The sequence below is a fragment of the Chinchilla lanigera genome, unplaced genomic scaffold (genome assembly GCF_000276665.1).
Source record: "Chinchilla lanigera isolate Chin_1 unplaced genomic scaffold, ChiLan1.0 scaffold00036, whole genome shotgun sequence".
NCBI lineage: Eukaryota > Metazoa > Chordata > Mammalia > Rodentia > Chinchillidae > Chinchilla > Chinchilla lanigera.
In genome coordinates, this window is record NW_004955437.1 from 3,086,917 (window position 1) to 3,111,622 (window position 24,706).

The following is a 24,706-nucleotide window of genomic DNA, read 5'->3' on the forward strand; positions in this document are numbered from 1 at the left end:
TCAGCTCAAGCTTCAGTAGGGCTCAAGCCAGGCAAGAGTTCCACACTCTCCACATAGGTAGAGCCACCACTCCTATTCATCAGAAAGCAGCTGCAGAAGACAGACATTCCGTCCTCAGCACCCTTAAAGATTTTCAGGGACCAGGTCTCTTGGGGAGATAATACTGATAGTACAACTGGGGCTGATGGACCACTCTCCTCCGTTCATCTGAACCTGGGCAACGCCCCAGGCCAACCCCCTGACCCCTGTCCTAAGGCTCACTATTCAGAGGCAGAGATAAGAAAAACAGACTCCTGAGTCTGCCCTGGAAAATTCCAAAATTCCAAACCAGGATAAATGCATGCCAGACCTGCTAGCATGGCCTCCAATAACCTTTCTTCACTTGGAGCTCACTGAAGGTTCATGCATATGGACTGCATCTCATAGTGCAATTATGACAGGGTGAGTAACGGGAAAGGACATGTGAAGCAGATGCAGTTGACAACTCAACACCCTGTCAATCACAATGTCAATCATGCTCTGGAAGCCCCAGTGAGAGGAGCCCTAGATCCGGTACACCATTTTAAATCCTTAAACCAAACCGCTCAGTGCTTGTCCCTTTTTCCTTTCTGATGGCACAAGCCTGACCCCTCCAAGTGTGCTGTGTCGCCTGATTAAACTTCGCTGCTGTTTCCTTACTGTCACGTGTCACGTCCAATTCCTTGTTCACTGCACCCAAGAACCTGGGAACCCACCTGGAAGCCCATCACCCATGGTAATAAAGAACTTCCAAAATGTGATTTAAAAAATATTCAAATTAATAGTTACAAGTCAGACTCCAACTAGCCAAGGTGTTTATTAAACACATCGCTTTTCATGGGCTTCCCCATCTACAGGCTGTCTAGTCCAAGACTGCCAACTCTGAACGACCCGTGCCTCCAGCTTTTCCAGCCACTCTGTTGACCCAGCCCTGTTGCCCCTCTAGAATTCTCTCTAAAAAAGATGCCACCGAGGAAAACACCCTGCAATCTGGTGGAACCCAGGCTCCCCCTTGTGGTGTGTTCCTAAATAAGCATGTTATACTCTGCTCCCGCAGTCCCCTAAATGGTGAGAACATGCTAGCATTAGCTTCTACAATACCTCTTATTTAATGAAAGCCAACAGGGAGAGATGACAACCACAACAGAACAAACTGCAAATGGGAAGAAGGCGGCTGTTCCACCTCTAAAAGCTTAGAGATGACTGAAAGCTTAGAGGAGACTCGCTGGGCTGGAGAACAGCAGCAGGGATGAACTGATCCAAGTCAGTCCCTGATTTCAGAGGCCAAGCTAAACTCAGAGAGCGAGAGAGAGGCAGGCGGACAGAGACAGAGACAGACAGACAGACAGACAGACACACACACACACACACACACACACACACACGAGACAGAGACCGACAGAATACCCCACCAATGTTGAAAGCCTCAACAGAATGCTTGCTGTGGCTAGGCCCGTGCATATTGCTTGCGAACATGCAGAAGAGGATGTACTGCTGTGTCACCTGGAACCTTCAAGACAACCTCTGCCTGAAAATGATCTAACTTCTTTAAAACATGTGCTCCCCTGAACAGAACTGGAGGAAACACTTGTATTCACATTTTAGATCTATCCCAGAGTTCTCAGGGGTGCTTTACTCTTAGACCAACGCTAGTGCCTGGGTGTCCGGCTGCTCAGCTCCGCGCGCTGCCACCAGAGAAGGGAATACCGAAGGCTTCTTGGCTTCTCAGCTGGTTGGGGGCTGAGGGCACGGAGCTTCAGCTGCAGCACAGGGAGAGTGGAGGTTTCCTTGCAGTTCAGAGGTTTATTAGTGAGTGGGTTGGGGCCAGCTGTGCTTACAGGCTTGCTCCCTGCAACCTTGGTGCCCTGGCTTCAGGGGCAGGTGAGGCTCACTGCTCTGCTGGTCTCTGGTGATGTTATCCCAGGAAGATGCTGGATCTCTCTTCTGGGTCCAAGGTGCCAGGGCTCCCAGCAGGTGCTGTCAGAGGGCCTCCACTTTTGTTTTCAGTTCCTGACCTGGGGGGATGAGGGTTTTGAGGATCTCAGTGTAGTAGGGGCCAAACACCTGCTGATTGTACTGTGTCAGGTTGATGAACTTCTGGCCCAGTTCTGCCAGCTCCGGCTCAATGAGAGTGAGGCCTCCGGGAAGGTCTAACAGAGAGCGCTGCACACCAAGAAGCAAACAGCACTTCAGAAACAAGTGGATCCGCTGATCTGTGAGCAAAAGAAGACAATGAGAAGGTTAATGGCAACCAGACTTCACCGAGAAACACTGGTCCTGCCCTACCCTCTACTCGCCTGCCTTCTCAGTTAACTGAGATCTTCCCCAACCTGCCTACTCACCTACAGGTAAGGAAATGTGTCATGTCTGGGAAGGGAGCTATCACTAGCTCTCAAGGACAAGGCAAAGATTAAAAAAACAAAAACAGCCAGCATGTTGCACACACCTGTAATCCAGCACTTGGGAGGCTGAACAGAAGGACCACTGCGAGTTCGAAGCCAGCCTGAACTACATAATGAGACCCTGTCTCAAACAGCAAAATCTAGTGGGTTAGTAAATTTCTGAGTACTCAGCATTAAGTAGCTATTAGTGAGATCCCAGGGAGTATATGACACAGCAGGAGGATCTCAGATTGATCGTTCAGATGACTACAGCAACCTGGCCAAGTTCACAGCATTTATTCTAGCATGGGACAGAGGAGTTGTATACTACAGGACCTGTCTTTCAGCCTAACAAAGATTTCTGTTGGGGCTGGGGATTTAGCTCAGCAGCACAGTGCCTGCCTGGCAAGTGCAAGGTCATGAGTTCGATTCCCAGTACCGGAAAAAAAAAAAAAAAAGATTTCTGTTGTGGTTGGGGGTGGCTGTGATACGTGTGTGTACAGATGTGCATGTGTGTATGAAATTGGATTGTAGAGAGTGACCAGTAGGCCAGGGTGACTTAACTGGGTTGGCTGGAGAGTATTTTTCATCCAGAAGTCATAGATTCCTGCACGCAAATCTGCCTTAGAACCACAGTCAGTCTTGGAACTGCAAGGGATACACTTTCAACCTGGCACAACGGTGACTGGAGACTTTCCACTGATCTGTCTTCTCTTGTGAAATGGTTCCATACCTGGCTTCCAGGGCTGGGGTCTCTTCCCTCCTCCAACATTCTTACCACCCACTGCCACACTCACCGATGACGCCGCGGACGCAGTTCTCCTTCTTGGCAATGTTCTGGAGCTGCCTGATCAGAGATGCTGTGTTGTCACTACTCAGAGCAGCAAGGCCCATGCTTCTCAGGCTTTGATGGATTTCCTGAGATACCTGTTCACTCAAAGTCTGCATAGCATCCTCAGGCCTAGAAGATGACCAAGAGTACGGTGACACCCAGAAGATGGTCCCAGTAGCGGACAGGAACCAGAACACTCCACACCAGAAGTTAGGCCACTGCGGGACAGACTCAGCTACCCTACCCTCAACCCGCAGCAGCAGGACCTGAAAGGCAGGCAGTCTCATGCTACCTACAAGACACCAACTGCTCCATAAAGTGCCACGTCCTGCTTCTCAGAAGATGAACTATAAAATTAACTCTGAAAAAGAGCTTAAAGATTCTACCACAAGATCCTCTCAGCACTGTTTAGTCCCCTGGATTTTATTTTTATTTACTTATTTTTAGTTTTGGGGTGCTGAGGACCAAGCCCAGTGCCTGGCACTTGCTAGACAAAGCTAAATCCCCAACCCTTGGATTTTATTTTTACTCTTATTTTTTATTTCAAAGAGAATAAAAAAAATTTTAAAAACATTAGAGATGATACAGAATTTCAAAAAACAAGATATTAATTCAACAATGATTATTATATTGCATATATTGTCTTCAAAGTAGCTGTTCAGATTACCAACTATAAGCATGCCAAATTGGTCAAAAAAATTAAGCATTACCTGTCCTTTCAATAAACCAATAGAAATTAGTAGTACAATTATCTTAGCTATCTTGTATATATATATATATATTATATATATATATATATTTTTTTTTTTTTTTAAATTATTTTTCCTGGGCTGGGGATTTAGCTCAGCGGCAAAAGCGCCTGCCTGGCAAGTGCAAGGTCGTGAGTTCGGTTCCTGGTACTGGAGAAAAACCAAAAAAAATAAAATAAAATAAAATAATTTTTCCCTTCTTTTTCTCCTTTCCCTCATCGCAGTTGTTCTTTCCTTTTGAGCAGTTTCTTTCTCTTTCACAATATCTATTGTACCTTTCAGATTTTATTTTTTCTTTCAGGTTCTTATACTAGGGAGACAGTACGATGTTTACACATGTAGGTCTGATTTATATCATTTATGAGTACGGTCTCTAGTTGCATCCATTTACCTATAAAAGCCTCAAGTTTATCTTTTTTTACAGCTGAGTACTACTCCATTGTATAAAAATACCACATCTTTTTTATCCATTCTTCAGTTGATGGGTATTTGGGTTGTTTCCAAGATTTAACTATTACAAACTGCACTGCTATAAATAAACATGGGTGCACATATATCGCTGTGATATGATGTTTTGAGTTCTTCTGGAAAAATACCGAGAAGGGGAATAGCTGGCTTGACTGGGACCTCTAGTGCTAGTTTTTTGAGGAATCTCCACACTGATTTCCACAGGGGTTGCACCAGTCTATATTCCCACCAACAGCGGAAAAGGGTTCCTTCCTCCCCACAGCCCCTCAAGCATTTGTTATTGGTTGATTTCTTGATGACAGGCATTCTTTCTGGGGTGAGATGGAATCTCAGGGTTGCTTATAAATATGCAATGCTTCACGAATTTACATGTCATCCTTGCATAGGGGCCATGCTAATCTTCTCTGTATCATTCTGATTTTAGTATATGTGCTGCCAAAGCGAGCACTTTGTTTTTACATATACATTTTAAAGCCTTTCCTGGATATCTGCCATGATCATCTGTCCTATCTTATCAACAACAATTACAAACCTGGCCTTGTGAATTTTCTTTTTTTTGCAGTGATGGGATTGAATCCAGGGCCCCATGCATGTTAGGCAAGAGCCAGACCTCTAAGCTCCATTTCCCCCCACAAACTTGCCTTCTTCTCCTTCTTTTCTTTTTCCTTCGGTGCAATGCATTTGTACAGGTCTTGTCAATACTGCTGACCAACCAGCTCCTGGATACGTTTGCTAACACCAGCCCACTGTCACCCACCCAACTGAACAATGACTCACTTGACACTAACTGTCCTCCATACTACCCTTTGTGGAAGAAAAGTTTTATTTTTCTGTCACAAGCTTCAAGATCACTTATGGGGAAAAAAAAAATCAACATTCTTTGTGAATGGTTCCAAAGGGCCTTTCTGTGGTTTGTGGTGGACAGTAAGCACCAATTCATTACCTGCCTGTGTCCTGAGTATCACGTATCACCCTCTGCTCTCAAAAAGATCAATGAAGCGTACCTAGCGTTGAATTCCTCCATCAGGGCCTTGGTGAGACGCTTCATCTTATCCATGAACTGAGGTGAGCCACACAAAACACTGCCAGAGAAACTGCTGGCCACGAGCAAGACAGAGGCCAGGATGGTTAACTGCTGCAGCTGGGCCTCCAGCTCCTGCAGCTGGGGTCTGTCCATCTGCAGGGTCTGGGAACCAGGGAAGAGCAGGCTGTCACGACGGGGTCCCGACGGAAGCCCTGACACAAAGCAAGGTAACGACCCCCTCCTACCTCAGGGAACTCTTCATTTTCAGGGTCCCACAGGAGGAGGTTGAGGAAGCCCTGGGACAACACCACTGCGGGGCTGAGGGGCTCAGCGCTGCTGGCTGCGCTGCTGGCTGCCTCATCTGGAGAAAGACCAGCCACACCAGAGGAGTCGGCAGAGTTGGGGCAAGTTGATGGCATGGTGAGGTCTGCTGCTGCTTGGGCGAGCCACTTGGTGGTGTGATCGAGGAGGCCTAGGACAGCAAAGGGACTGGGTAAGAATCTTTGTCTCTGAAGCTTTAAGACCAAGGTTCAAGGTCTACTCATGCTTAATAAGTAAATTCTTTGGGATCTTTCCATCTTAGTTAAATGTTTGCCTCCCCTGACCTGAGGAAAAAGCATTCGACTCCTAAAACAGGCCGGGTACCCTACTGCGGAAGTAAGACACAAGCCGCACCTTTCTGCTCTTCCCTTGCATTATACATACCAGGCTGCTGGTCAAGTTGTTCCTGGAACTTAGCCCGCTCATACTGGATGGAATGCTCCTGCAGCTGGGGCTGAAGGCTCTGGATGGTATAGTTCACCATGTCCATTTTCATCAGGCCCAGAACCTGGAAGATCCCTCTGAGATAGAGGGAAAAAGAGTATTTATACTACAAGAGGAGATCTCGTGAGAGGGAAACCCACATGAGGAGCCATTAAAACACTGTACTCTCAAGCTGGGCGTGGTGGCGCACCCCTGTAGTCCCAGCACTCAGGAAGCTGATGCAGGAGGATTGCTATGAGTTTGAGACCAGCTGGCCTTCACAGTAAGTGGAAGGCCAGCCTGAACTACATAGTGAGATTGTTTCTAAAACAAAACAAAAAACTCAAAATAAATAAATCACTGTATTCATAAAACTTAGTCCTACCATCCTACATTTTTAAAAGATAACATGTGACCCATGACCCAAGGCCAGGAGTGAGGGGCAGAAGTGGAAACAGCTAGGTTTTTTTTCACTACAATCATTCTGTCATCTCAAAGGGTAAAGTCAGAAGAAGGAAGCAGCAATCTTATCTGCAAGGTGAGTTTAAAGGTGATGCTATTCTTATATGATGCTATTCCCGACTCTTTGGCCAAACTGGCTTTTTAAAATGTAGTTAATTTTTATTTATTATTTATTTTTTACTCTGTGGTTGTTAGTTCCTTAGTTCCTAAAGCTATGAAACGGGTATAACCTTCCATCCCTCCCTATACGATGTGACACGAGGAAGGAATGCTTTCACTCCTGAAAGGAAAAAAATTTATCTTTTGGCAGCATATACACAGTGGGGCCCAATCAACCTAAGGAACCTCAGGGCCCTGCGTGAGGCCATCTTGCAAAAGAAAAAACCAACAGGCCAAAGAGCAGAAAAGGGGCAGAGCCACGTCTTCAGCAGGGAGACAATGGCTGCAATCCAGCGCCAGGCCCAGCTTTTCCAGGCCCTGGGGCGGGGCGGTTTTCAGGGAGCAGCAGTCAAAGTCCACACCTCAATAACCCAACAGGGTCTGTAATGTCCTCAAGGGTCTGCACAGCTTTGTCTCGGACTGGCGCACACAACAGAGTCATCATGTTGAGAATGTACTTAGAAAGAGAAGAGATGTCCAAGGCCCCCCGTTCTGCTTCCTGCTTGAGGAAATCTGCATCCAAAGCTGCTTCGATTTCACTTCTTAGGCGGTTCTGGCGAGGTAATAGCAGAGACAGCAAGATCTGCCTCGGAAAGAAAGTCAAAGCAGGAGTTAGACTCTGATTAGAGCTCCACACTTTCTCCAGTGGGTAACCCCTTTAGCTACACACATCTTTTGAGGATCAAGAGATTGGGATCCTGAATTTCGTATAGAATATCATTTACCTCCATTTAGGGGCCAGTAGTAATTTGAAGTTAAAGGGGATGAAGTACGGCAATAGTGCATTATTTTCTAGGCAGAATGAGATAGATGAATAAAATCAAAGGGGGCAATAAAAATGCAGAGTACTACAAACAATTATCACATAGTCATGAGGTATTCAATTTTAAAAGGCAGACATTTTCGAGATTATTTTAAAGGGCAAGAATGAAATAGGCAAAGGCACTGCTACGAGTCACCTGAAACAGCCTACTGACCCCAAATGTAAGTCTTTGGTGGACAAGGACTCTCCTTACCTGCACAGCTGTAATACGAGTACACAGCCAGAGAACATGGGGGTGGGGTAAAGTGAATGTTTAATTCAGCGGAATACCGTGTGGTCACAGCAAAGTCCCAACTGTTTAGCTCTGCATTAAACAAATGAGACTGCCTCTGAACTATGATTGTTAAAGTTATAAAAGCCTCTCTTCCAAATCTACACTTTAGTTCCTCCTCCCAGTAAGTTCCTTTATTGCGGAAGCTTCTCTTCGTTCAAACCGCTGTGTGGTTTCTGTCTCCTCATTGTACCCTGACTGATAAACTGGTATTGTGAGGTTTGAACTCAAATAGTGATATGTCCATTGGATCTGATGAGTGGGAAGGAGCGAGTACTTTACACACCTTAGAAACATGTACAAACTGGAGGATGGCCGAAATTCACAGGCCTGGCACTTCAAGACCACTAGAGCTCCAGTGGTCTGGAGTTTGTCAGGGCATCCTCTTGAAGATGAAGGAGAAGCTGCTGTAGCTGAAACCACCCACCCTGAAAGAGGAACAACACTTGATAGGCTTTTTTGGATTTCTGAGGCAATATACACCAAATCTGAATTTGCTACTTTGACACTCACATAGAATGATGCAAAAGGTTATAAATTTCATGTGAGTTCCAGAACAGGAGTAGACTTCACTGCAAGTGGAGGCTGTGGTATAAGCCATTCTACCACCTGGGTCTCATGAGTCAGCAGATCTACTCAGAGATGAAGTGTCTGTGGCAACTGAGGACGCTGTATAAAAATATCCTGCAAGCACCAACAGGAACTCACAACACAGGCCCCTAGAATTTGAAACAAATCTATGTTCTCTCTGTAGATAACTACCTGCCTTTCGAGAAGGAGCTTCTGGCTTACTACCAGGCCTTGGTAGAAAGTAAAACCTCACCATCAAATAATCCTATGGCCTGAGCGTCCCATCAGGAACTAGGTGGTGCCTAATGTACCCAGCCAATACCACAGGATAAGCACAGCAGCACTCTCTCATCAAATAAAAGTAGTCTATAAGCAACCAAGCATATACTAGCATAAACACAGGTATACAGACAACAGCATAGAATAGAGATCCCAGAAATAAGACCTGAATAACATGGCCAAATGACTTTGAACAAGGCTAAGTTAATGGAGAAAGAATAGTCTTTTCAATAGATGGTGCCAGGAACACTGGATATCCACATGCAAAAGAATGAAGTTAGACCTTTATCTTATACCATATTAAAAAATAATTCAGAATGGATCAAAGAGCTAAAACTATAAAATACTTAGAAGAAAACACAGGAAGTGTTGGGAGTGTGACTCCGCAGTAGAGCACTTGTCTAGCATGCACAAAGCCTTCGGTTCAATCCCCAACACCATAAAGGAAAACAAAAGCAAAAAGCATAGAAGTGTTTAAGATCTTGAATTCAGCACTGAGTGTGGTGGCACATGTCTATAATCCTAATACTCAGGGAAGTTGAGGCAGGAGGACTGCAAATTTGAACTATAATAATAATTATAATTAGTGAGACCTTGTCTCAAAATAAAAAAGAGCTGGGGATCTAGCTCAGTGTAAAGCACCTAGTTTCAACCCCCAGTACTACAAAACACATGAAAAAAACCTCAAGATATTGAATGTGGCAAGATATGACATTGAGAACATCAGAAACCAAAGGAAAACTAAAGTAGACTTGATCAAAATTAAAATTTTGGCACATCAAAGGACAAAAAGTAAATTAAAAAGACTAACCACAGAATGGGAAAAAGGTTAACAAACCATCTGGCAAGGGTACAGCCCCCCCTAACATGTAAAGAACTCTTACAATTCAATGACAAAGGACAGCTATCCAATACAGATCTTCAGTGTCCATACAGCTTGCAGCTTAAACCCTGCCATGGTCTGAGGAATGTCAACTATTCAATATGGAGGCGGAAGTCAATAAGCTGGAACTGATGGGCCCAGGATTTGAGGCTAAGACTCTTAAGTTCCAGCTGTCCTGAATTTGAGGCAATTTCTTGGCAGACTTAACCCACTAAGCAGCTAACCAGCTGAGCTGGACTATTTAAAAGAAGGGTCTTACTACATAGTTTAGACTGACCTTGAATTCAGTATGTAGCCCAAGCTGGCCTGGAACTTACCATCCTCCTGCCTCAGCTTCCTGAGTGCTGGGATTACAGGTGTGTGTCACCATGCCTGGTTCCATTCCAGAAGGCTGACTCTGATCTGGATTACATTCAGTACAGGCTGGAATATGAAATCAAGACTAATGATCCTGATTCAGCAGGCAAGAAAAACCCAGTTACACTCTGAAAGGAATTGTCAGCAATAAAGTCTCAAAATCAAACTTTGTATGCACGTTTTAAACCAGCTGCTGCTGAGCAAAAAGAGACTAGGAGTCACATTTATGCTACTTTGAATAAAATTATGTTCATGATATAAGAACTGCAAAAGCAAACAGATCTGGAGCTATCGCTAATGACCGAAGAAGAAAAAACAGTGGCACAGCAATTAAAACCTCACGTGTCATACTTAGGAAGAAATGGAACTGCAACAGGGAACTCTAACGAAGAAGAGATCAATTCCTGGGGAATCTAGAAAGATGCCTTGCTAACAGTGCATGACTAGAGGTGGGGAGTGGGTAGAGGAGGAGAGGTGTGGAGGAGTGATAGGGTTGTGATGCCTCTCACAAGAGAGGAGGCTATAAGAAGAGCAGATAATATATTAATAAAATTCAGCCAAAGGATGGAATGGAAATAAAGGGATTTAAGCATGTACACACACAGTTTTGTAATTTTCAGTCTGTGATTGCCTGAATGAGCATCCATTAGAAATTAAAGTATAGGCAAAATATTTGTATTATATACTCTCTATAGGTACAAACCTTCATTTTTGAAAATGGTGATGGCAGATGGGGTTACATTACTGGTAAGACCACTAATCTGTGAAGTGTAGCCTTTCACAAAGGCTACAAAGTGTAGCCTTTCCAATAATATGCTGGATTTCTAATTCAAGGACAAAAAGACAAAAATTGCTATCTAAGGATGGGCAGAAGACTCAACAAAATGACAGTTTTAGTTAAAGATGGGCAAAGGACGTCAGTAAACGTTTCAAGGAGATGTTAAAATGGTCAGAAAACACATGAATAGATGCTCAACATCTTTCACCATTAAGGCAATCCAAGTCAAGACCACAGTAAATACCACTTCATACCATTAAAACAGCAGGGAGGAGGACGGGAAGGGGAGGGGCAAATAGCAAGCATTTGGCAAGATGAAGACAAAGTGGAACCATGGCACACTGCTGGTGAAAATGCAAAATGGTACAGCTGCTATGGGAAACAGTGTGGCAGTTCCTCAAAATGTTAACCAAAGAATGACCATGTGAAGCCAGGCACGGTGGGGCACACCTGTCATACCACCACTAAATTTGAGTCCCACCTGGGCAACTCAGTAAGATTCTGTCTCAAAAATGCAATCCCCATCACACATACATACACAAAAGAACTACCACTTTAATCCAGCAATTCTAAGTACCTACCCAGATGAACTGCAGGGACTCAGATACTAGCATACCATTGTTTATAGCAGCATTATCTAGAATAGCCAAAAAGTAGAAACAACATGAATGTCTATCAACTGATGAATCAATATAATGTGGCCTATTCCACATATTACTCAGCCGTAAAAAGGACTGAGATTCTGATAAATGCTACAACATGGATGAACCTAAAAACATTACGCCAAGTGAAGTAAGACCAACACAAAGGACAATATGATTTGATTCCACTTAGGAGTTACGAAGAGTAGTCAAGTTCATAGAGCTCAGTGGCGCAGCGCCTGCCTGGCAAGTGTGAGGTCCTGAGTTCAATTTCTGATACAAAAAAAAAATTCATGGAAATAAAAAATACAGTGACTGTTACCAAGCACTGAGTGGAAAGGGGCCTTCCTGTTTAATGGGTACAAAGTTTCCACTTGGGAAGCTGAAAGAAGTATGGAAATGGATGGTGGTGCTGATCACACAACACTGAATGTATCTAATGCCACTGAACTGTAACACTTAAAAATGCTAAGTCCTGTTATGCATATTTTACCACAATAAAAACATCCTTTCATTTATCCAACCCCTGCAAAACCAAGCCTCCAATATACCCTGTTCCCCAGGAAGGATCAGCCAGCCACCTTGTCCACTGAGGAGACAGAGATTCATTCTAGAATCGACATATTCTCGGTATCAGTCTGTCTTCTCTGCCTTGACGCTTCTGTAAGCACCTACACCCGTGTACTCATGAAATGCCTCATCCATCATCCCAGGCCCTGGTAGGCTCCATAGCACCGCATCTGATGAAGGAACGCACCTCATAGCAAAGGAAGGGCAGTTATGGGTTCAAACCCATGGAATTAACTGGGGGGACCAAATAACCCCACTGAGAACATCAGCTGTCCTGAGGTGGGAGGCATACTGAAGACCACAGCATTAGCTGAGCAGCAACCCCTGGAAGGAAAAGGCTGTCTTGAGGAACACAATATATCCTTTGAATGGAAAATCATTCTACGAGCTGCCTCCCCAAGCTGGAATATTGGGCTCAGCAGTCAAGACACAGCGCTGGCTCCTCTCACTAATATCCCTCAGAACCCACGTGCTCATTTTTTGTTTGCCGTTCTTCCAGCCTTGAGTTCCGCTGATTCAGAAGAAATACTTGCATTGGTTCTAATGAATTAAAGGATGAAACTGCCACCTGGCCACTGTGAGCTCCTTGTACCACGGAACCAAGCAGTAAGATGTAAGTCCTACTAGGTAGCACCAATCTTGCTTCTCCTTGGTACTTCAGTGTGGGCAAGGATTACACCCAGAGCCCAGGAGACCTCTAAGTTGCCTCTTACTACTCAAACCCAATAATATGGAAACCAGAGCAAACAAAAAAGCAAAGCACTTGAGAACTCACAACTCTCAAATGGAAGTCTGAGCCATCCCATCTGATATACAACCTCAACCGGCTGAGGGAACATGGAATGAACAGTGGCAGAAACAGCCACGGATGCCAAGTTTAGCCCTGAGGCCAGGTAGAGAAACAAGGGCTAAACATTTCTTTTTGCTAGTTATAGGTATGTTTGCCTGTATATCTTTTGTTTTTGGTCTTTTTAACACAGGGTCTCGTTATGCGGTTCAGGCTGGCCTTGAGCTCACTTTGTAACCCAGGCTGACCTTGAACTTGCTGCAATCTTCCTACCTCAGCCCTTCCGAGTGCTGGGATTACAGGTGTGCACCACCCCACCTGGCCTTTGTATATCTGATTTTGTTCTTCCTCTTCCTTCCCATTATTTTATACATGGACTATTAACTGTACACTTTAGTTATTTAGGTAACAGAATATTTGGTGAGCCTATTATGAATTTGGCCATGTGTTTCCTCATTTTGAGAAGAATGAGAAATTGTAAGGCGTATGTTTGTCCATTTTTCTTTTTTTTTTTTGGTGCTGGGGACTGAACCCAGGACCTTGAGCATACGAAGCACCCACTCTATCACTGAGCTACACCCTCGGACCCAGAGGGTTCAGGAATTCAGATGTGTACAGGGTGGTGCTTCTAGAAGCTGAGTAACCAAAAGGGTGGCCAAAGGCCCATGCCATTTATCAGTATATTGCTTGTCAGCTACAAATCATCCTTTTCTCTGCTGTAAAAATCGAGCTAAATCCTTCCATGTTTCCCTTATGAGGTGCTGCAATTTCCAACTTGATCTGCAGAGTGTTGTTTAAAATGTGTTCTGTGCTGTACGGCATGCTGACGCAGCCGCCAGCGTTCAACACTGTTTCCTCGCCCTTCTTGGGTCAACAGTCCAGACACACCTGCGCTACATCCTCCCCTCAAGCCCTCTTCAGGGGCAACACACTGGTAGGCAGGCTGCACTCTCATGTGGAAGCCTGACTGGGGAAGACTGTGTATAAGCTCATTCAGACTGGGCACAATTTGCTTCCTTATAGCTGTATTGGGGTCTCAGCTTCTGACAGTTGCCTGCACGCTGCCCCCTGGTCCTAACGGTCACCTGCAGTTCCCTCTCCACAGACAGTTCACAGCATAGCTCTCTGCATCTTCCGGGCTGGCAAGAGACTCATTCTCTCTAGTCAGCTGCGATGGAATCTTATATAAGGAAATGTAATCACGGGCGTAAATCCCATTACCTTCACCTCGTTCTATTGGTGAGAAAGAAGTTGCAGGTCTTGTCCACACTCACAGGGAGGAGATTATACAGACGAGCAGATACTGCAGTGATGCTGCACAGGCAAGAGCCGGTCTTGGAATGCACGCTCGGCAGGGTCCTGCGGTCGGAGTGGTTTCTTCAGTCTTCAGCGTCAGCAGCAGATGGTGATCAGCAGCAGACACAGCCTACCACTTCCTCTGGCATAGCTGTGACCCTCAAATTAGCTCCTTGAGTGCTTTGTGTCAATCCCATGAGCATGGGACACTCCAGTATGTCTGATATTCCAGATTCTGTAAGGTCCTCTTCCCTTGTTACTAGCCGTGCCCTTGTTTCTCCAATTCCCTGTTCTAATCATTTCATATTAACCTTGTTGTTTCAAACTAGTGTATGGCTCTGATTCATGACCGTGCTCAGTCAGGGTGTGCTCACTTGATACTCCGACAGCTGGGGTGTTGAGGGCATCCCTGACACCTGAGCAGTGGAAGGCCACTCACCTCCTTAGTATCATTCAGAAGGTCAAGAGCACAACCGAAGTCAGGAGGAGTAGCTGAGAGCTGCTCTTTAAGATGGTCCCAGAAGTCATTGTGCACTGCCTCTTTCACCTTGCCTTCTGGACTGGAAGAGGGTTAAATAAACAAGTTACTCTCCAGAAACTGCTCCGGAGTCATAATCTCCTAAGCCCCAAACAGTATTTGATACGGAAAAGGGTGATGATACAGCTAAGAAAGTGCCAGGGACTGGACCACAGCAGAGCTGATTTGGACTTCAAGGGCATCAGTGAAACTTCTCAGAAGAATGTCTCATGATTTCAGTAGGAAATCTGTAGTAGGAAGAACTCTGAATAAGGAGAAACCAGGCCAGTTTTAGCACTGACTGGGCACCTAGCCTGCATGTATGACTCTATATACATAATATATATGGCATTTTATGGCATTGTATGTCACTTGATATATACACATGTCACTGAACTAAATGATCATTCACTTTCTTATATTCCTAAAATCTAGGAAAAGATTTTCCTTCATTGATGAACATTTGCATGTCAGAGATATTTAAACCAGTGAGCTGGTTTAAAATGAATTCATTATTTAGTCCCTCCACACCTATTCCTCTTCTATTCTCAATCTGAGTAGCATTACCATCTATCCAGTCATGGTGATGTTTTCCGGTTTTGTTGTTGTTGTTGTTGTTATTTGAGACATCATTTTGCTATGCAGTTCCAGCTAGCCTTGAACTCACTATGTAGTCCAGGCTGGCCTCGAACTTGAGGTGATCCTCCTGCCTCAGCCTCCCGAGTGCTGGGATTACAGGCATGTGCCACCATCCCGGGCTCTATCCAGTCATGGAAGCCAAAAAGATCTTTTTGTTGTTTTCACCTTTAACTAATACAATATGCAAAGGCAATCCAATTTAGAAATTTTCAACAAAGATGTTGTTGGAACTAGAGATCCATATACAAAAACTGAATCAAAACCCTGATCTTACAACCTTCAGAAAGCTAAACTCAAAATGAATCATAAATCTATAAGTAAAACATAAAACTATAAAACCCTAAAAAGATAACATATGAGAAAAATCTATGTGACCTTGGGCTTGGTGATGACTTTTTAGAGACAACACTAAAAGCAATCAGGAAATGGAATGAAAAACTGGTAAGGTAGACTTCATTAAAATGAAAATTTTCACCAGGCATAGTGGCTTATGCCTATAATCCCAGAACTTGGGAGGCTGAGGCAGGAGGATCACTGTGGGTTTGAGGCCAGCCTGAACTGCATAGTGAGTTCAAACCAGTCTGAACTACACACACCCTTTCTCAAAAAAAAAAAAAATTAATTTAATTTAATTGAAATTTTCTGTTCTGTGAAAGACATTGTTAGAGAACAAAAAGAGAAGATGGGCATGGTGACATGCTTGTAATCCCAGCTACATGGGAGGCTGAGACAGGAAGATCACAAATTTGAGGCCAGCCTGGGCAATTCTGTGAGACCCTGTCTCAAAACTTTAAAAAAAAGGGCTAGGAATGTCTAGCAAATGGAAGACTCTGAGCTCAATCCCTGAAACTGGAAAAAATGAAAGCAAAAGGACAACCCACGAATTGGGAGACAATTTTTGACAAAGGATGCAAAGATAAATTGGGCACAGTGGCACAAGCTTGTAATCCCAGAAGTCAGGAGGCTGAGACAGGAGGATTGGGATGAGTTTGAGGCCAGCCTGGGCTACATAGTGAGTTCAAGTCTAGCCTGAACTACATAGTGAGACTCTGTCTCAAACAAACAAACAAAAGGATACAAAGATAAAAAGAACCTTTAAAATTTTACAATATGAAAAATGAATAGCCAAATCTAAAAATGGTCCAAATTTGTCTCAACAAAGAAGTTATAAAATCAGCGTACAAAAAGATGCTCAGCAGCATCCTGAGTGTTATAATTTGTGTCTCGACGTTCTTCCAAAGCCTTATGCATCCTTAGGCAGGGCTCTGGGAAGGGGACTGGACTGTGGAGCCTTGTAGCTGACTTGTGTTAGGAAGTATGTCTCTCTTCCCGCTCTACCCTCCCTTCCCCGCTGTCACGGGCTACCGTGAGGTGAGCAGCCTTTCCTTCACCGAGCCCCTCTGTCACACGTTCCTGACTTGGTACCAGCAGTGTGATCTTCCTGTCTCAGTTTTTATGAACTAAAAACGTGAGCCAAAATAAATCTCTCCCACTTGTGTTGTGGGTGTTGGACATTGTGTCCCACTGAGGAGAAAATGACTGAGGTAATTAGGGAACTGCAAATTAAAAAATAACATTTCACCACATACTTATTAGAAGGGCCAAAATCAGAATAGTGATAACACCAAATGCTGGCAAGGATGTTAAACATTTATTTACTCTGTCCATTTAAATGACTTTAAATGAACATGACATTATGATCAGAATTGCACCTTATGCGGGGGATATAGCTACGTGGTAGATGCACTTGCCTGGCAAGCCTGAGGTCATGAGTTCAATTCTTGGTACCAAAAAAAAAAAGAGAGAGAGAATTGCATGTTTGGTTTTTGTGTGTGTGTGTGTGTGTGTGTGTGTGTGTGTGTGGTAATGGAGATCAAACTCACGACCTTGCGCTTGCCAAGAAGGCGCTTATGCCACTGAGCTATATCCCCAGCCCTGAGAATTGCATCTTAAAAAAATCAATTTTAGTGTGAACTGGCAGCAATGTGGAAAACAGATTAAAAATAAAGAAGGCTGGAACAACAGGAACTTTCATTCATTGCTGATGAGAATGCAAAATGGTACAGCCACTTTCAAAGTTGGAGGGGTTAGGGATTTAGCTCAGCGGCACAGCGCCTGCCTGGCAAGCACTAGGTCATGAGTTTGATTCCCGGTACCGGGGGAAAAAAAAAAAAACAAAGTTGGCAATTTCTTACAAAACTAAACATACTCTTACCGTATCATCCAGCAATCACACTCCTTGGTATTTACCCAATGATGTAAAGACTTATGTTCACACAAATATCTGTATACAAGTATTTGTATCAGCTTCATTACCAACTGCTAAAACTTGGAAGCCATCAAAATATCCTTGAACTGGCAAATGCAAAAACAAATTGGTATATCCATACAGGAGTATCTTAAATGTCTATGAGTAAGTGAAAGAAGCTAATCTGAAAAGGCTTTCTACTGTATGATTCTAACAATACCACATTCTGGAGAAGGCAAATATGGAGCCTATAAATGATCAGTAATTGGGAAGGGCTAAAGGGGCTGAGAGAGGGATAGCAGGTGGAGCGCACCAGATCTCCAGGACTGTGAGATCATGCTCTATGACACAAAACAGGGTACATGTCATTAGATATTCTTCAAAGTCCATAGACTATAACACAAAAGCCAACCCCAATGTAAACTATGAACTTAATAATCTATTAATATAGGTCATCAACTGTAACAAATCTTCCATGCTAATACAAAACACACATAATAGGAGCAACTGCATGATAAAGGGGAGGGGATGGGAGAACTCTTTCTAATCATTTTTCTATAAATCTAGAGATACTCTAAAAATACAGCCTATTAATTTTAAAAATTAAAATAATAGGAATTAATGTTCCTCCAAGTGTTTATTTAACTGAAGTCTCTGAGTTATACTAAGGAAAAGAGTTATACTAAGGAAAAAACATGGAAAGTCTGAGATTACAACTAGTCATTGCTAGATAGCTACTCATTTTCTTGAATTAAGCATGTTCCCTCAAAAAACATAGTAGTGATACATGTAATTTATATAAAAATTACCAAAGCTAAAACAAAAAATTGAAGTTCCTCTCTGAACACACCAATCTCAACTGTCAGAGGTAACTTACCTTATTACCTTAAGTAATAGTCTAGTATATACTGAAACTATTCTTAACGTCTTTCTCCCCTTCATATATATATATATATATAAAACTGATTGCTAAATTCCACAAATCCAGCTTCTTCAATGTCTCTGGATTCCTTTCCATTCTTCCATCACCTCTTAGCATTAACTAGCCCCTGCCTCCAGTACTGGCCCTTTTCAATCTTTCTACATCACTGCCAGCCCACGATAAAACTGATGATTTTTCTAAGATGCAATTCTGACCATGATGTCATGCTCATTTAAAGTCTTTTGGAGGCTCCCTATCACCAGTAGGAAAATGGCTTATGATTGTCAGGGCTCAGAAAACAGTACCCCCAAATACCCAATTGGACCTCCAACTGAGAGCCCCTACAGAACAGGAATTGCACAGAAGGGCTTTCTCAGCAGTTCCTCCATCAACCTAAAGTGGGATCCTCCAAAGATTTTCTATCATTGTTAGTCCCTTCCCCAGCTACCTCATCAGCCCCGGAAGCACAGTGCTGGAAGCCTAAGCCTGACCCAACACTCAGAGACCAGACATTTCAGGCCCATTCATCCCCTGACAGTCATTTAGTCTTCCTCTAAATCTGCCCCTCCCCCTACTTCCCTCTCCTCTAGGAAGATATCTAAGTGTCAACCATCTGGTTCTCTGAGTTGCGTGTTTTGTATGACTCTCACGTTAATAAGTTTCTATCCGTGTCTGTTAATCATCCCATTGTCCGTTTATTTCAGCACTCCATTATCAAACCTTCAGAGAAAAGCCTGAATTTCCCCACATCTTTGGCATAGTCATCAGGATAACAAATCATGCTGCTCATTTCAGGGCCTGCACGTAGGATCCTAGCACAAATGACAAAAAGCCAGCAAAGTAAAAAAAGAATTTTCACCGAAGACAGATCCCCCAGTCTCTCCGTAGTGCTCAGTCGCGTGAGGGTGGTAAGAGTGGTTTTTTTCCCTTTCTAAATTTAGACAAGCAAGGGAGAACATAGGTAAACTAGTTCTCGTACTGGTTTGAACTGCTTTTGGAACAAGTAAGTTGGCTATATTTAAAGAAAACTTTGAAGAGAGCTCTAATCTTAATTATCTTTTGAGTACTTACAGAAATGCAAATTAAGAGACAGAAATAAACTCTAGAACAAAGTTTAAACGCTCTCAACAGAACACCTCTTGAATCTCTGGGTCTCTGGTTTAAACTTTGTGTCCTCTGAGTTGAGCTCTATTTCCCTAATAAATTCCTTGAGCTCAGGAGAGAACCATTTGCAAAAACTGGTTTAAATTATTTGTTTTGAATTTGTGTAACTGTTGGCTATTGGGGTTCCCATTTTTCAGAGATTCTCTTCCTTCTTTGGACAGCATTTGTTTTCCTGTTGGTCTTGCTTTGCTTTTCCATCTGTGGATTATGGGGTGGATGTGTGAAAGCGGCCAACCTAAAGGTTGGGAATCCCAAGAACATGGTGAGTTGCACCCCACTGTGGCGCGCATACCAGCTGCTGCACAGTCTCAGATCTTCTTTCTTTTTGCCTGACTTCAGGAATGGTCTGCGTCTTGGAAGAGCTGAATCTTTCACTCCCTCTTCTGAAGACCTTGGTTAAAGCCATAAAAGATTCTGTTAGTTTTGATCTTGACTAAAAATTAATCTGAATTATACTTGTGCCGCTTGTCACTTGTAGACATTCTTTGGTTTAGAGCCCTTGGCTTACATTCAGAGCATGACAGGAGTTTTTTTCCTTTTTTCCTAAGCTACGATAGAAGTACATACCCAGAAAGAAAGAAACTGGTTTATTGAAACATTAAGACTTCTCTAAATCCAAACAAAAAAGCCTTTTGATTTCCATCTTACTTGGAAATCTGCTCCCTGATATGAAAAAGCAACCTAAAGATAATACAGTTGGGTAGATGGTCAGCCTCTTACCATGTCAGGCTTTAACCCAATGCTTCGAAGAATTAAATGCAAGTCTTGCCTTGCAGCCTGAATCTTCATAAAACCAGAACTATGATTCTAGAAGTAACTCCAAACTCCATTCATTGTTCTCACCCGTCACAGAACTTTCCCTGTTTGCCTTCAGATGTTTACAGATACTGTACAAATTGGGACATTACAAACAGAACTGTCCTGTACTAAAAAAAAAGGAAAAATATTTTTAAAAGAGCTCTGTGATCAAATGTTGGCATAATTAAAAGCTAATATTCAAGTTATACTTTTTTTATGGTCTCTCTCACGGAAATTTCTCACTTGAGTGAAACCCCTTTTTCTCAAATATCTGGAAAACTGAAAAATCTCCCAGACTGGCTTTTCTAAGAGCTAATTTGGTCCTGCTCCTCCTATTTCTTCTACCACCCTCAATCTTCCATTCAGCTCCTTTTGACCTCTGATATGTCCCCCTTTAAGTCCCTACTGCCTCTGTGCAGTGATCCATGTATAAAAAATGACCGAGAGGATACATCAGAGTTCTAACTACCACATAAAAGAGACCTAAAGGAGAGTCTGGAGATCCTGAGACCCCTTAGGAACACAGGGAAGCAACCTTATCCCATTGCGAGGGTATCCTGTCTTCCTCACAGAGCCCCAAGTAGATTCTTCTCAAATCTGAAGTTCCGCTGTCTTTTGCACAGAGTTCCCTGATGTCTTTGGCTTTTGCTGTTGGCAACAGTTTGGGTTTGTCTAGCTCACAGGAAAAAGCTCCTATCTCTCTTCTGAGACAGTCCTGCTAGGTCACTCAGGCTGGGCTAGAACCTGCCACACTCGTGCCTCAGTCCCCCAGGGGGCGGGGATTAGAGGCACACACCACCACACCCAGCTAAGAGCTGCCATTTTAAAGAAATGGTCACGGTTCCAATGAGCAGTTATTAGTGCAGGAAGGAAACTGCGGTTTTTTAATGCACTTTGTTTCTTTGTGCACTTACACAAAGCTCCAGATTTCTGACTGGATCAGACAGAAATTAGCAGAAGATGGCAATTTACTGCAAGAAAAATCACTGGCTAAGCCCTCAGAGCCAGAGCCACAATTGGACACTCAGAGCCCAGACATCTTGGGCCCATTCATCTCCCCTAAAAATCATTCAGTCTTCCTCTAAATCTGTCCTGCCCCGCCCACCGCAACCCACTTCCCTCTCCCCTACAAAGGTATCTCTGGGTATGATGACTAGCTGATGAACACGCACTCACAAAAAACAAACAAACAAACAAACAAAAAAACCACTCAGCAGGACCCCTGCGGAGGTGGAGCTGGCCATGGCATGGGCTTGACTGGCCTGGGAATGGGGGCACCCCAGTGACATACACCAGAAAAGTCCTGCACAGCCCAGCCCCATAGCAGCTCTCTCTTGGTTTCTGCCTCAGCTCTGAAAGACCCCCAAATTCAAGGTAAAAGGGGGATCCTTCATTTCTAAAGATCTGAGTACTACAAGGCTGAGGCAGGAGGACTGCAAATTCAAGTCCAGCCTGGCTAATTTAGTGACTTAGCGAAAGGGCTCTGCCCTGAGCTTTGTCATCCAATTAAGAAACGGAAGCTAAATTTAAAAGCCACCTCTCTCTAACAAAACTGGTCACAATTACAACTGCTGTTTAGCTGGTTATTTTACACAGGCTTCTGCGCTTTCTCCTAGGTTCACTGTATACTTGTTTGTAAAGGCCTGCAATGAATCCTTGAGCTTTTGTTACCCTGACAAGATTTTAAATCCTTGTATGTCTCAACTGACACACCTCAACCTCCTTCTTGGATAAACCTGTTTTCTTTCTCTGTATCTCTGAGATGTGACATTGTTTTCTCTAAATGATAATGCAGGTTGAACATCCCAAATCTGAATATCTGAAAACCGAAATGCTCCAAAACCCAAAGCTTTTTAAGTTACTTCCTCCAAGTCTGTCAGGAAAGAGCAAATTCACCCTCATTACTCCATTACTGCTTTGCTTTACCCACAGGTTAAATAGCATTTGTTCCTTGATATTCTGATATTAATGATTACAACTTATTACTGGTTCATGTAAGCTGTAGTGATTACTCAAATACGAATTACATTGTTAAATAAGAACACCAGGTCAGAAGCCCTTAGTGCTAAGAACCGATGCCAGGAGAAGCAAAATGAAAATGCAGAAAAGCCTATACCTGCTTGGAGGTAAAACCACCTCTTCCATGTGGAAATCATTGTTCATCCCAGTCTTGTTGCTGCGCTTGGAAACTTCATTCACGGTCTCTGTCGGAGCTGTAACCAAAGAACAAGTGGTGGACAAAGTGAACTCACAGCAGTGTGGACTTCTATTTCACGAGGAGATTCACTCAGCCCAGTAGGCCCCAGATGTGTCAGATTCACTCAACTGCAGGAGTCACTGAGGTTCTGTGAACTCTAGGACCCATAATGGTGCTGAAAATTCAAAAAGCACAAGGGAGAGGCAGGAGAAAGTTAATTCATAAAAAAAAGTTAAGTGAAACCAATGAAAAACTTTTAAAAAGTAAAATCACGAAGAAACAACTTCATGATTCACCAAAAGTAAGTATTTATCTGCAGTACTAAGAGTCCATTTCCTGTTCCTGCCTCTGCAGCTACCCACAATGAAACCTAAGTTCCCCTACAGATCATACACATGTGTCACTGAACAGTGCCAAAGTCTGAGGCAGTTGTTCCAAGATTTTAGCATTTCAGACGAATAAACTTCCGAAAAGATTCTAAGCAACTGACCACAATATGACAACTTATATTTTGCCAGTTACAGAAAAGCAAATAAAAACAAAGATTCTACTCTACTACCCCCAAATCGTAATTACATACAAGAGCAGAAAGGAAATATTGTCAAAATAAAAAGCAGTCCTTTAAACTGAATCGGTTTAGCTTTGAGACTATTATAGGCAGCTAAATTAGACCGAAATTAATATGCAGCAAGTCAGTCAGCACAAAAAGACATCAGAATCATGGCTGGAGGCAAATCTGCAGAGAGCCAGGCCTCGGGACAGAGAAGCAATACTTGAGCATGCAAGATAAACAGCAACTTGAGATTATACCATAATTAGCACCACCTGGTCCAACAGGCCCATAAGTGGGTGACCAGATTACCTGAACCCATACTCCCCGCTCCCTTCCCCAAAATGCCTTTGTCCTTTCCATGTACTCTTGCTACGTGACTCATGTCCTTATCAGATCAAATATTAGCTAAGGGGCTATACTTGTAATCCCATAGGTTGATGGTAGTTTGACCCACATTGTACCACCATTGTAACTTTGCTATATAAGTTACCCCCGACGAAGAGCCTCAGTAGTCACCCATTTGGGACCTCTCCTGTTCCTCAGGAAACTACTTGGCTTCAAGATCTGACGGGTAAACAGATGAACTAAGATTGGCCATGAACTGGTTGAAGCTGGGTGATAGGTAAGGAGAGGTTTATTATATTAGTTACTCTACTTTTATAAATGTTTAAGTTTTCTGCAGCAAGATTTAAAATGTAAAAAGAATGGTGCACGCCTGTAATCCCAGCACTCGGGTGGCTGAGGCAGGAGGATCGTTGCAAGTTTGAGACCAGTCTGGGCTACAAAGTGAGCTCAAGGTCAACCTGAACTGCATAGCAAGACCCTGTCTCAAAAAGACAAAAATAAAATAAAATAAAATAAAATAAAATGTAAAAAGAAAAAATAGGGGCAAAGAATTTAGCTCAGTGGCAAAGCACCTGCCTGGCAAGAGCAAGGTCGTGAGTTCGATTCCTGGTACCGGAAGAAAAACATTAAAAAAAAAAAAAAAGAAAAAAGAAAAAAATAACTTTATTATATAAAGAAGTTACATAAGACAGTTCCCTTTCTCTTAGAAAAGAACACAATATTTAGGAGGCTGAGGCAGGAGGATCATTGGGTATTCCAGGCCAGCCTGAGCTACATAGCAAGACCCTGCCCCACCCCCTAAAAAAAGAATACAATAAAATACAGGTAAAGTCATTTCTGTAACTTTCAGATAGCAAGGGGGAGAAAAATATATGGAGAGATAAAAAGAAATATGACAAAACACGTGATGTGAACATTCACTATATTACTTAACTTTTCCACAATTTTTAAATGTTTCAAATAAAAAGAGGAAAAGGTGGTTGTAGGCCTTCATAAGGAATCCACTATGTCCTTATTAACATTAAGGTTAAAGGAACCTTAAAGGTATGACGTTCCCAGGTAGTAAAACAAAAATAAGTAAATTGTATCCCTGCTAATTCATAACGATAAATGAGAAATAAAAGAAAATCTTCGGGGGCTGGGGATTTAGCTCAGAGGCACAGCACCTGTCTGGCAAGCGCAAGGTCGTGAGTTTGATTCTCAGTACCAGAAAAATAAATAAATAAATAAA

The 24,706-nt window shown here is 43.1% G+C and overlaps 1 protein-coding gene across 2 annotated transcripts in view; it reads right to left on the reverse strand.

Moving 5' to 3' along the window:
* Positions 1-816: 816 nt before the first annotated feature.
* Tcp11 (t-complex 11, testis-specific) overlaps positions 817-24,706 on the reverse strand; it is a 26,039-nt gene continuing 2,149 nt past the window's right edge. For both annotated transcript variants that reach the window (XM_005389542.2, XM_013516800.1), the window contains exons 3-11: positions 22,497-22,593; positions 19,875-19,973; positions 14,532-14,652; positions 7,200-7,420; positions 6,178-6,314; positions 5,718-5,944; positions 5,453-5,634; positions 3,197-3,360; positions 817-2,231 (exon numbers count right to left, since the gene is read on the reverse strand). In XM_005389542.2, coding sequence (XP_005389599.1) covers positions 1,999-2,231; positions 3,197-3,360; positions 5,453-5,634; positions 5,718-5,944; positions 6,178-6,314; positions 7,200-7,420; positions 14,532-14,652; positions 19,875-19,973; positions 22,497-22,593 — 1,481 coding nt within the window. In that variant the 3' untranslated portion in view covers positions 817-1,998. The remainder of the gene's footprint in view (positions 2,232-3,196; positions 3,361-5,452; positions 5,635-5,717; positions 5,945-6,177; positions 6,315-7,199; positions 7,421-14,531; positions 14,653-19,874; positions 19,974-22,496; positions 22,594-24,706) is intronic.